Source organism: Hemicordylus capensis, chromosome 5 (assembly GCF_027244095.1).
Source record: "Hemicordylus capensis ecotype Gifberg chromosome 5, rHemCap1.1.pri, whole genome shotgun sequence".
NCBI classification, from domain to species: Eukaryota; Metazoa; Chordata; class Lepidosauria; order Squamata; family Cordylidae; genus Hemicordylus; species Hemicordylus capensis.
The window spans coordinates 245,903,804-245,917,709 of NC_069661.1; the positions used below are offsets into that span (position 1 = coordinate 245,903,804).

The 13,906-nt window shown below is 45.4% G+C and overlaps 1 protein-coding gene across 18 annotated transcripts in view; it reads left to right on the plus strand.

Annotated features, from left to right (window-relative positions):
* The window catches only part of SOX5 (SRY-box transcription factor 5), an 876,032-nt gene that overhangs the window by 696,258 nt on the left and 165,868 nt on the right, over positions 1-13,906 (plus strand). For 17 of the 18 annotated variants that reach the window (XM_053255253.1, XM_053255257.1, XM_053255255.1 and 14 more), the window contains one exon: positions 10,054-10,139. In XM_053255253.1, the coding sequence (XP_053111228.1) occupies positions 10,054-10,139 (86 nt within the window). Of the gene's footprint in view, positions 1-9,652; positions 9,706-10,053; positions 10,140-13,906 lie in introns of those variants that run through there. The other variant, XM_053255270.1, reaches the window with a different exon arrangement.

The window sequence follows — 13,906 nt, forward strand, 5'->3', positions numbered from 1 at the left end:
AGGCCCCCACCCTGCTGTGAGGCCCCCCCTCAATTTTGTAAAAAGAGACTATACCTCCCCCCGCTATTGCTCCTTCCTCCTGGGGGGGGGCCTCCAAATGATCTGGAGGCCTCTCCATAGCAGACATAGCAGGGCAGGAGCCGTGGGGCCTTGGGGAGGGCCCCAGAGCATTTGGAGACCCTCCAGGAAGCAGGAGGCCACGGACCTCTTCCCCAAAGTCTGTGGCTAAATGAACCTCTACCTGTATACAAATCATGTCCTCTATCATTGAGCCATGACCCTTGCCCTACCTATGCCACTTAACCCCATGTGAGGAATATTTGCCCATTGTGAACAAATATGCATGGTCACACATGATGTTTGGCTTGGACCATCCAAAGTTAATCACATTTCAGTCCCATTTATTTACATGGGAGAGTTAGACATTTGCTTACATCTCTCCCACTGAAATCTGTGGGGATTAAAAAGACTGAGCTTTGGCTAGATCATTTGTATGCTGAGTCAGATGTCATCAGTTTGGACTTCGTGGAAGCAGTATTTTGGTCCCTGTTCAAGCCATATCTAATTGGAGGGGAGTTGATTAGACAATAGCGACATTGTGTCATCCTTACATATCAATTCTCTGTGGATGGAAACATTTTTTAAAAAAACTAAATTTACAAAAAGCCCCAACACAGTTATTGATGAAATATCTAATTACTCTTTAAACTTGGCACAAACGGGTATGAGGGTGGAAAAGCCAAGGCTAATAAAATTAAAATATGCTGAATTTACCGTTTGTCGGGTTTCTGAACAATATCCTCTACATCCAATTAAAAAAAAATATGAAACTCTCAGTTAATTGGTTTCTCGTACAGGACAATAAAATTAATGTTTAGGATTTAAATACCATAAACTTCCCTGGGCACATTTGCTGATGTATCTCTGTTTTTTAGTTTGTCACATGTTTCATTGTTTAATGGGGTATCATGTGGGCTGTATTATACTGCCTCTTGTACACAAAGTCCAAAGGCAGGGCTTCAAAAAGGCTCTTGGCTAATTCCCCCCCACCCACCGCCCCAATTTAAGTACTGTCAGCTGATGCTCAGGTCATTAACAACTGCCAAACCCTGATGGGGAGAGGGAGACGAGAAATAAGACTGTTTTATTATGTAGTGTACCACACTGTCAATATAGTCAGCCTTGGCAGAGGGCATGTTTGGTATCTCTTCATAAGGGTAGAAGGTTACCCATAACCAGATCTGTACAGGCATGTTTTGAGAAAGCATGATAGGAGAGACCAAGCAGGACAGGGCAGGCCATATACACTGCAGATGGTAGAATACACAATGAGTGGATTCAAACCTGCTTCTTCTTGGATTCAAAATGTGAGGTTTTTCACTGATCTCGGGATTTCCACATGCGTTACCACTGTGCTGCAACTAGACCAGGGTGGCGCTTTCATGAGGCAAAGTGAGGCAGTTCTCTCAGGTGACAGATTATTGGGGCAGCAGCCAGCTGGCAAAATGTCTCCCATCACTGCCATCAGAGCAGATATTTGAACTGATCTGACCCTTGCAAGTTTTGCAAAGAGCGCCTCTCCTCATGCTCCTTCCAAAACTTGTACTAAGTACAAGCAGAGAAGAAGAGGCTAGTGGCAACCTTCATAGGAACATAGGAACCTGACATATACTGAGTCAGATCATAGGTCCATTTAGCACAGTATTGTATACACAGACTGGCAGCGGCTTCTCCAAGGTTGCAGGCAGGAATCTCTCTCAGCCCTATCTTGGAGATGCCAGGGAAGGGACTTGGAACCTAGATGCTCTTCCCAGAGCAGCCCAGTCTCCTAAGGGAAATATCTTACCATGCTCACACCTCAAGTCTCCTATTCATATGCAACCAGGATGGACCCAGCTTAGCTAAGGGGTCAAATCATGCTTGCTACCACAAGACCAGCTCTCCTCCTTTAGACCACCTCTCCTCTCTTAAACTCCCTTAACTCTTCCCTCCTTTACTCTCTGTGCCACCTTCAAGACTTACAAAGGTTGATTCTGAAAGGAGGCTGGTCCCCACCAGGGGCTGGTCCCCACCAGGGGCATGGAGCAAAGCAGAACTTCTCACCTCATCTTAGGCACTGCGATACCTTGGGGTACCCCTGAACCAGAGTCCCATGTGCCATAGCAAGATTGCCTTGACACTCCAAGAAAGTCCACCAAACTCCAGCCCTTTCACCTCCCAGTAATACTAGTCATGAATCTGGTGCTCTCTGGGGCTACTGCTCTCCAGATACTGAGTGTGGAAGTGAACATGAGCAACAGGGGCAGTAGCTAGGTGCTTAAGGCATATAGATCCTTAAAGGGCTTGGGGCCTGGGCTCACAGGGCCTGGCAAAGGACCTTTGCCTCTTCCATGTTGATAATTAAATCTGTTAATTTAATAATTAAATCTCTCTGAAGAAATCCAACACTCTCTTCCAGGTTTTGAAGCCATTGCTCACCAATACTTCCTTGCTGTATCTTGCATGTTTTGGTCATGGTTGCTGCTAGGGTTCTTGTAGGACCGGATACATCTTTATTTTCAAATTTCATACCACTACATGAAATTTGGTGAGGGATTATTATGCATTAGTATCTCACTCCTTCCTTCCTTCCTTCCTTCCTTCCTTCCTTCCTTCCTTCCTTCCTTCCTTCCTTCCTTCCTTCCCCTCTTCCTTTCCCTCTCCCTCTTTACAACAACTTTGAAGCTGTACTATTTTTTAAAAATGAAGTTTTTTTTTGGGGGGGGGGGTCTCCTGGGTCATTGAACCAGTGAGGCATGAGGGCTGCCTACTAAGGATGTGCACAAAATGTATTCTGCAATTTGTTTTGAGCTCAAAATGAATTGCAAAATCCTTGAAACAATTGGACAAATCAGTGGCCAGGCCCTGTGATTATTTTAATGAAAGGTGGTATATAAATTTAACAATAAATAAACAAAATTAAGCCAGCTGTTTCGATGAAAACCTCAAAACGATTTGAGCGTTTTGAGTTTTTCAGCCTTAGGGAATAGTGAGGAACTTGTTCCCCATGGGTATCTCCTAGGGACACCAAAGTGGTTGGTAGGGCGTGATGGGTGCTACCTACCACCCAACCCACAAAAGAAATGGGCAAGTGAGTGATTTTTAATTTTTTTAAACCATTCACAAAAAACACCCCATAAGCTCCTATGGGGGTTTGGGAAAAGGTTAAAATTAGTTAAACATTGCCCACTTCTTAAAAATCACCCAGTGGTGTTGCAGTGGTTGGGGGTGACCATGTTACTCGCCCTCCATGGCCAGCTCTGGATAGCCCAGCAGTGGGAGGTTGGCCTTCAGGAAGACCAGGTGCTCCACTAGGTCAACATCCAGCATGCACAATGGGATGTCACCACATCCCCAGCCACTGAGCACACCCTCTCACTCTTTGCACTTTTTGGCAAACCGCTACCAATCCAACCAGACTTGATGACACATTGCCCAAAACTGGATCGGTTCCATGCCCCGGCCTGCCACTGGCTCCTGCAAGTACTGCAGAACACACTGCACAGCACTGCTACCAGGCTCACTAGGCTCCTCCCAAGGAAGGAAGCCCACCAAGGAAGCCCTCTGTGAACAACTGGGTGGAACACTGAGGCAGAACTACTGGTTCACTTGGCACTGTTGGGGACATCGTGCTGCTGGACCAGGAAGCAGCGGTGGAGTATGCACTAGCAGTAGGCGCTCCAGCACCCTCCTCCTGGTTGTGCCCAGCATCCTCTTCTAGGCTCACCTAACCTCTTCAGCTAGGAGGTCCCTGCACCTGGGCAGCTCATCAAGGGTGAAGGCTTTGCCCTTCATCCTTGGGGCAAATAGGCAGGACAAAACATGTGCTGCTGATGCATCCAACGGTGTCTTGAGACAATCCAACACTCCAGTCCTCTGCCAACCTGCTAAGGCGATTGCTTCCTCAGTGGTCAGCATGGTCCGGAGCTCACCCATCAGCTTCTTGAGGAGAAGAGCAGTGGGCAAAGCCTGGCTCAGCGTTGCTGTCTTGGCACACAAGCTCTTGGTGGCAACAAAGAATGGCTCAAGTGCTGAACAATCTCGGAATTGAGCACCCAGTTCTCGTTGGATAGGTTACACACTTCCAAGCCACACCTCCTTGCCATGGCATGAGTGACCATCTCCTGCAGGTGCTGGAGTAATAAAGTAGTAGTAGTCGTAGTCGTAGTAGTAAACCTTATTTGTTAACTGCCCCGTAATAAATTACTGAGTGAGCAATAATGGGGTAAGTTGAAGGGAAGGGAAGGGAGAGGGGATTACTGTGGCCTCTCCTAAGTTCACCCACCCCTCCTTTCCTACAGTACTAGGGCCTGCTTGGTACCCACCTAATCCCTTCCCCAAACTAGGTCCTATTTAAAGAGCTCTAATTTCTCTAATAACTTGACCAAGGGGGTTGTGGAGGCTTACATTCCAGCATCTTCTGCTGGAGTCTGGCCACCAGGTGTTAATCTTGGGCTGAGCAGACACCGGTACTAAACAGCTGGGGAAGGGTATGTGCGCACTACTTACCCCAAATATAAAATAAAGATAAAAAGGAAAGGGAAACAGAGAGATCCTGGCAGACTGGGCACCAGACAGAAGTCACAACACACCAGCCTACAAAAACAAAAAATGAAGTGCAATATCCACCAGGAGGCACAGCCTGGGGCTGCAAAGGGAAGTGGGGGGAACTAGCACAGCACCCCAGTTATTAAAGCCACTGGAGACTGGCTAGTAGCAAGAAGAAGGAGAAATCAACAGAAGAAGAAAACATTCAAAGCAGCACCCAATTAAAGCCTCTGGGGCTTCTGGTGCAATTAAAATAAAAGTAGAAAAAGAAGAGAAAAGCAGTTATTGGCACTGCAAAAGGAAAGGAATCAAGGGGGGGGGAGGTCAGTAGGCACTCTCTGTCTCTGAGGCCCAGTCCACCAGTCTACCACCACTCAGCTCTCAGTGTTGCTGCAGTCTCTGATCCAGCAATCCAGCCCGATGTATTATCCTCTTGAAGAGACAGACACCCTAAGTGCTCACTCTAGACTGGAATCCCGGTTTAAACACATATGAAACACCCTTCTTTGGCCTCCCACCTCCTGCCCCCCAGCCAATGTGGACCCAGTTGCCCATGATAACACTTGATATGAATGATAACAAGCCAACCAAGAAGCAAGGAGATCTCAAACCAATAAGAAGCCAGTGCCAGAAAACCAATCAGCAAGTGGAGTGGGGGTGGGGGTAATCAGCAAAATGGCACTTGAAACACTCGAACCAATTCGAGCTCGAAATAGGGTCATTTCAATTCAAGCTCAAATCAGGCCCTTTATTTTAAGGGTGTTTCATTTTGAGTCCGAAACACTCGGCCCGTTTTGAGTTTGAATAAATTAAAGCTCGAAATGTTTTACACATCCCTACTGGCTACTGCCCCATCCATTGGGCCCAACAACCATGGACCAGAAGAGCCAGACCCCAGCACAAACACCTTCCTCTCCTTGTTGCACACAAACGGAAAAGAAAGGAACAGGGAATGAGAAGGAAATGTGGTGCTTCATCCTTCCCTCAGAGAGAGGGGTACAGAGGCTTAACAATGGAAGAGATAGTGACAGGGACCACCTGCTTGGCTGGAATTTTTTTTAAAATTCCAGTCCAAAGCATGCCTCCTTATCACCATCCCCTGCTTTTTCCAAACAAGGTCAGTGGGGGGTGGGTTGGAGGGACTAGTTAGGGGCGTAGAGACTAGTTAGGCAGGCAAGAGTTTGGGGCACTCAGCCAAACATTTGGGGCATCCTTGTTCACCTTTAGGGGCTACTTGATTGTAGGAGTTACAAACTGAAAAATATAATATAAATTGTTGCTGTTGTCAAGTGTTTATAAATGCTTTTATAGTGGTCAAAGTATTGCATACATATTATCTTGTTGAATCCTTACAACAATCCTGGAAGGTAGTTAAATATTATTCTCCCCATATTGCGAATTTGAGGCTGAAGCTCATAAACGTGCTTTGCTTAAAGCCATGTAGTGAGTTCATGGATAAAGATGAGATTCTTACTCAGAACGTCTTGATTCATAACTTAGTCTCTTTTAGGAATGTGCACAAATTGATTTTTGTGATTCAATTAGAGTTTGAATTGAATCAGCCTGATTCGATTCAAGCTCAAATCTGCTGCCCTCGAATCTGGGTTGATTCTATTCTAATTTGATTCTATTCTAATTTGAATCAATTTGCCTGAATGTTTTAGGGGGCACCAAAGCAGATTGGGTGGCAGGGCCCCATGGGTGACAAGTGCTACCCAACCCACAAAGGAATTGGTTAAAGGGGTGAATTTTTATGAATTGTTATGTGTTTTGGATTCTCAGCTGTGAAATGACTTCTTGATAGGGAATCCCTATTAAGAAGTCATTTCACAACCAAGAATCCACATTAAAATTCCTAAAAATGCACCCCTGGCAGTTATGGCAGAAGCTTGGAGGGGACAAAATGGAGATTGCTGGTGACAAAATGGAGGCACTGATCACCAAACTGATTCGAGCTCAAATCGAAGGTGATTCGATTTGACTTTGAATCTGGTAAGCATCTTCAAGGGTGATTCGATTCGAGGTTGAATCACTCAATCACCTAGATTTGAGTCACATCGATTCAGCAACAAATCGATTCTTACATCCCAGTTATCTTTGCTATTTCACTACATCAGCTCATAACATCATACAGATAAGATGGCTTTCCCTTCTATCCATGAGTTGTATGTTTATTAAACAATAAGCTGTTATTATCTTGCTTTCTGTACTCAAAAAAGGCCTCACCAATGAGGAGTTGGTGACTTGAAAACATATTTAAATATGAATTGGTTAAAAGGCAGGTGATTAATCAATTCAAAATCCTTTAATCAGCAAGCAGCCTTACTTAAGACAACATCAACATTGGGTTAAAAAATGTTCTAGTTCAGGATGGTTAAAAATCATGCTGATTAATATGGGGTTAAAATTGTGCTGTCGGGTTCCCCCCCCCCCCGCCCCACTCAGAATAGCCTCAATATGAGAAGGCACCCTTTGACCCTGTGGCTGTGGGAGTTGTACGCCTGGTATATGCATATACCTGACTTGAGTTAACTAGACTTGATCACCGGCAACTGAATGGATGGACAGTCTTTGCTTAAAAGCACTGTGTGAGAAAAGATATGGAAGAGAGCTAGTCTTGTTGTAGCAAGCATGACTTGTCCCCTTAGTTAAGCAGGGTCCACCCTGGTTGCATATGAAAGGGAGACTAGGAAGTGTGGGCACTGTAAGATATTCCCCTCGGGGGATGGAGCCACTCTGGAAAGAGCAGAAGGTTTCAAGTTCCCTCCCTGGCATCTCCATGATAGGGTTGAGAGAGATTCCTGCCTGCAACCTTGGAGAAGCTGCTGCCAGTCTGTGAAGACAATCCTGAGCTAGATACACCAATGGTCTGACTCAGTATATGGCAGCTTCCTATGTTCCTATTCGGTTTGTGCTGCTCTGTCTGTAATGGGCCATTCACACATGCAAATCATCTGTTGATGCTGTCATCATCAGATGATGGTGCAGGTGTGAACCGGACCATAACACAGGAAAATTGAAATATCAGTCACTTCCATGAAAGCAGATGTACAGAACCATTTGGAATGGTGTCATCCTCCTGCTCCTTTCAACGTGAGGTCATGGGAAACATTTCACACCGATCACTAACAATGATACAATGTGGTGTTGCAATGTGGCCTTTTAAAAAATGACGCCTTTGCTTTCTTTGCTAAAAAAGCAGATACTGAAGGGAAACTTATTGTGCCCGTTCAATCAAATGTGCCATGGCCTTCCATTGCGCCTTCCTAACATATGTGTGCCATTGTAAGTCTTGTTTCCAAAGATTTTGCCGGGTAGTAATTTCTTTCCGCACATTGGTGGGCCATGCACAAATGCTCCAATGGGCTTTGCTAATGGAGTGGAAAGCATTTTAAACATTTTGTCATTTGGAGGGAGCAGGAATATATAAGGCACAGCACATCTGTGCTAACTGCATCTCTATACTTTAATGGCTTGCTTCATTGTTTTCTGCAAAAAAATAGCAATGGATATGATTTCAGATTTGGGGGGCAGGGGGAAAGAGGAGACAAGATCTTTTTCTTGAATATATTTAAAATGCAAAAAAAAAGGGGGGGCATCCAAAATAATGCTGCTTTACAAATGTTCCATTAGAAGGTTTCACTTGTGCAACAATTTTTTGCAAACCTCCTGTGCTACTCCCCCTCCCCGCTACACACACACATGCATGTCCCTGAGGATCCTCCAGCCCTCAGGAACATTTTCAGGGGGCATTCTGGGACATCAGTGGGAAGGGGGTGCTGACAAAAATCACTGCACATTCAAAATGTTCTAATGTGAGGGCACGGTTAGTCTCGGTGCTACTCAGTGTGTTTTCAGGAACATTTGTTGTAGTTATTTCCTGGATTTAGGCCTAACAATAATTATATGCTATGCTCACAAGATAAAGAGTTACCTTTTTCCAAGCAAAGGCATTTGTGCCTTTGACAAGCTATCGAGGACTCAGTCAACAAATTAAATGGGCCCAGTAATCTGTAGAGATGGGCAATCTGTCCCTCCCTCACTTGGGAAAGCTTTCAGCTACAGTGGGAAGGGGAGGTCTCTCCCTCCCTCCCTCCCTTTTCCAGCTGGTATTAGCATGCTGCATAGAGAAGCCTTTGAAAAATGTAATGTCGGTAACCCTGTGAAAACTACATTTCCTAGGGGCAATCAGAGTCTCCACAGCATATCAGATGCTGGCTAGAGAGGGTAAGGAGGGATAGAATAACCTCTTCCCTCACTGATTGAACCAGTGGGCAAAGTTTAGAAGAAAGGGGCAGGAGTTTCTGACATGAGTTGGGTTGGAAGGCAGTGAGGTGTAAGAGAGAGGGGACAGTTTGGGGACTTAATGGGGGGGGTGTCCGGCCAAATTTGGATGGGCTCAGAAATTAGCCAAATAGTCTCCCATCTGTTTAGGAAATGCTATTCTTGATTGTCTGCTCAGCTGCTAGCTGAGCTCAGCTAACAGAGGCGAGCTCTCTAACCTGATTAATCTCTGCTGGCAGCAAGTTCCAAAGATGTGGAGCCACTCCAAAAAGGCCCTACCCACTGTTAAAAGCCCATCAAAATGGTATATGAACTTTTTGGAGTGTCCTCACATCTTTGGAGTTTTCTGCCTGCAGAAATTAATCAGGTTTGAGAGATTAATTAGGTTTGAGACCTCAAACAAAGCCCAGCCAGATCCCCGGTGAAATTAAAACATTTTTTTAAAGAAATTGTTATGATCCATTTCTGTACGGCAGCTACTTCAGAAGCCAGTGCAGAGTAAATCAGTACAACATACAACCGGCAGAAAAGTATTACGTATTCAGTATTACGTAGTAGGGAACCTATGCATGTTTATTCAGAAGTATGTCCCATTGTGCTCACCAGGACTTACTCCTAGGTAAATGTGTTTGGGACTACAGCCTTAAGCAATGATCCTGAGCATGAGGCGTTAAAAATGCATAAGAGCATTCCTATTTTCATCTGTGAAACATTGGGGTTATGTGTTAAGTCTCCAGGATGCTTGCTTTACCCTCCATGAGCTCTGTTTGGTTAACTTTCCACTCTGGACAGCCCTTTAAATTTGTCCCCATCTGATGCTGTGATCTTATCAAGGTTGTTCTGTTTTCCTTTCCTTTCCTTTCCCCTTCGTGTGTTCTTTCTTCTTCTTTCTTTTTGGAAGCTCAGCCTTCTGATCAGTGTGTACTCCCCCCCTCCCCATTTCCCTAAATACATCATGAAAAAGGATGAGGTTTCCGCCTTAATTGCCTGTGCCTTTTATTCACATTCCTCTCTCAGCCAGAATTGTGAAGAGTGTTAGTAAAAGGCTTCACAATGGAGCTTTTCATTAGGCCTCAGCAAGGCACACAAAAGAAGGCTTTTGGAAGGAGTGAATGCAGGAGTTTAATTTGCAGGTGGAGAGTAGATAAAAGGTGCTGACGCCTCTATTATTCTCTTACTTAGGTGACCCTTACCCTGTTCAGCTGATCCCAACAACCATGGCAGCTGCTGCCGCGGCAACCCCCGGCTTAGGCCCGCTCCAACTGCAGGTAAGTCTGGAGACAATGCCGGAAGAGGCAAAGGTTAAATAAATATGGAAAACAGTTTTCTCTCCCATTCGAACCCCACCAAATCCACAATGTGCTTTCTTTCTTTCCTTTTTGGCACACCCCCTTTTCATTTACAAATCTACATCTGGAGATGGCTTTCTTTTCACCTGGGAGAGGGAGGATTTTGCAAATGTTGTTCCCACACCAGCGTTAATTGTGATGCTTTTGGCTTAGCAAGCAAAAATAATAATAATAGTAGTAGTACACACATTTGTCCTTTTCTTTCTCTCCCATGGTTCTGAGTAAAGACTTGGAGTCACAGCAGCACGTTGCAAAGCAGGGAGGAATGATCGACTCCTTCTCAGAATACTGGAACTTGAAGCCATTCAGTGAAACTGCTGGGCAGTTGGTTAAGTTTAGGAGGGATGGAAGGCAGTGCCTCTTCACACAACACATGCTTCGTTTATGTGTTACCACAAGATCTGGTGACATCCGTGGCTTTGTAAGACCCCTCACAAAAGAGGGGTCTCTCAATGGCTATTTCCTTTTGATATTCATTTGTTACATTTATATCCCGCCTCCCTTCCATCACGGAGTTCAAGATGTATACAGGGTAGGACTTGGGTCACAGTGCAGCCAGTCTCTGTGTTGAAGGTGGGGCTGGTGCCACCTGTGGCTGAATGCACCGGCTGGTGGTTTTGTAGCTTTCTTGGGACTTCTACACAGCAGGCTTTACCACAAGTTTACTTGGAGGCTTTACTGTGAACTCATCCCAAAAAAACCCAGATGCAAATAGTGGATTTTTTTTACTCTGGATATAAATCGAGCTGTACTCTAACGCACAGTGAAAAGCTCGAATTGTGTGTGAGCTGCTCCCTGATAACTCTCAGGGACTTTGGGGTAAATCTAGCTGATATGTGAATGCACCCCCTCTATTTCGGAGGAGATGCAAGTTAAAGGGCTTTAAAAGCCCCGTGTGGAAAACCTCCAGGAGAACCTACTGCTGAAGACAGTGCTGAATCAGATAGTTCATCAATCTGAACCCATGGCAATTTTTACTGGTGATGAAGAAGATCCCTGCCTTACCTATATTATAAAAGTTAAGACATTCACACACACACAAAAATTGAGTCTCTTCCAGGAGTGAGACGCTGCTCTGACATCCCAGTTGGGGTCGGTAGGCCAATGTGTTATGGTTATGCCGGTTGCCATTGCTGAACTGATGTCACAGAGAGGCAAGGAAGCCTAAGGCTTAGCAGCTGGATTTTAAAGGAGACTCATAGGTTTTAATCCTGAAATGCAGGGTATTACCTTCAGGCTCTCAAGGGATTTTGAAAGATGTCTTCAGTTCCAGGGACTTTTCATGGAAAGCTATTGGCCATAGATACTTAATGCTTGTGTTCCACCTATGATTAGTTTAATATGACTGCCAGCTTGATCCACAGCAAATTCCAGTGCCAGTTCGTGAATCCTCATTTCCACCATACCATATTCCCTGTCTGCAAGTCCCCCCACCCACCCCCCGCCATCCCAACCCAGTGATACAACTATTATTCAGAATCATTGTGAGATGACCTTCTTGGAAAATTTCAATATAATGAACCAATCTTGTGAATTTCCCAACACTTCCAGATCACAGCTTGCCACATCCTCGGAAATCTTTTTTAAAAAAAAATCGGTAGGATTTTTATAAGCTTGCCAAGGCATGATAAATTATTATTTCAGCCTATCAGAGACTTTGCAAGACCAACTCACCATGTAAAAATTGGTCCTGTGAACTGGATCTGCCTTTTTAGGAGCTGGTTGCTAGATCTTGCCTGCTGGTCGCCCTGTCTGTCTGGTGGATGGGATGACCCCGTCACGGTGAGAGAGTCTGAGAATCCCAGCACTGCTGTGAGCTGTGCATGACATAAGATCAGCATAATAAGTCACTCTTAATGAGCAGGGGAGAGGATGGAAGACAATTAAGATGGAGCTCTTCTGGAGTTTAGTCAGCTGAGCACCAGAGAAAGCACTGTCAATGTGTACGCTTGCCGAGGTTAATATATTCGCCCCTATTGTGTCTTTATATGAAAAGTGATGCTGTGGTTTAGCCTCTGATTGTATGGGATACAAATACCATGGGCAGTGCGAGAGTCACAGGGGCCATAGAAGCAGTGCTGTATATATCTGTCTTCCTCCCGGATTCGTTTCTGGGGGATAACCTTCAGTCCTCATAAAGTCCTGCAAATAATCACACCAAATGCAAAGACTGGAAGACAGAGACACAAAGCAAAAGAGGAGCTCTGACCAGAGCTTGATGACTAGCAATACAAGGAATGGGCAGGATCTGCCTGTTTTTCTAGACCTGGCTGGGCAAACCAAAGGCCCAGCTAAAGGTAAAGTTGTGCCGTCGAGTCGGTGTCGACTCCTGGCAAGTCGACCACAGAGCCCTGTGGTTTGTCTTTGGTAGAATACAGGAGGGGTTTACCATTGCCATCTCCCGTGCAGTATGAGATGATGCCTTTCATCATCTTCCTATATCACTGCTGCCCCATATAGGTGTTTCCCATAGTCTGGGGAACATACCAGCGGGGATTCAAACTGGCAACTACTGTGAGAAAATTAAAACAATGAAACTGGTCAGTGGGAAAATGGCCACATTGGAAAGTCCAAGAACAAATACAAAGTTATGGTTTAGAGTGGGGTTCCCTCCAACATCTCACTGATAGGGACACTGTGCATGAGTAGCGGCCCAAAGGTTGGCCTGGTGGACAATGGTCAGTCAGTTGAGTGTGGTCTACATGTCAGGGGACACCCAGAGAGAGGGCACAGAAGACGGAAACAGTTCACCCATGAATTACTTTGACTGACATGATAAAGAGCAAAGCCCTGCAGGTTTGTGGAGCCCTTTGGCAAATGGCTATCCACGGGCTCCCTCATATCTGGGTGGGCTTCCCAAGACTTATTGTGTGTGCAGTGTGTGTCTCTTTTTTGGCATCAATAGGCCTAAAAAGACTGCAAACCAGTTTGTTGTGGTCTCCTCCCAGAGCCCTTCCACTCAAAAATGGTGGCTTACCCAGAAGGCTCCTGCTTCATTGCAGAGGCCTCTAGGGGGGAATTTCCCTCTGTGGATGCAATGGGATAGAGGAGGCAGTGGCAGAGTGACCTGTGAGCATGGTAGCAAATTTGGCTGAGAGATGTGGCCATTCTGACGCCATTGTGACCCTGGGCCCGGCCGACCCCCACTAAAGCATGCGATAAAGTATTCGAAATTAAGTGATTTCAGTTACACTGTTCGTGTGAGACTATATCACTGCCTATTATTCCATGCTTCAGTCTTTCAGAACTGTTGCTGATCAGGAGAAAAGCATGCGCAAGACTGCAGAATGCGTTGTCTTATCATTGGATTGACTGCTGGTGTGAAAGAAGCACGATGCATACTTTTGAGCCAGAAGAGTTATTTGTGACATGAGACAGATTCAGGCAGGCAGTTCTGTGTAACTGATGTGGAATACATCTTTTGTTGTCTATTTGGCTTTTCTCTCACACGACCGCTGAGTGGCAAGAGGGGCTTTGCATACAGGCAGTGCCATGAAAAGTATCGTGTTGGGGCTGCATGCCCATGTTCTCTCTCCCTTGATCCCCCACCCCACCCCACCCCACACACACACTTTGCTCTTTTAGTCCTTTCCAAATCTTTGTGTGTCGGCAGCAAAAGCAAGGCAGGTTTGTGTGGCGAGGTGATGAAAAAGAGAAAATGACAACCTTGTCACTTCTGAGCAGAG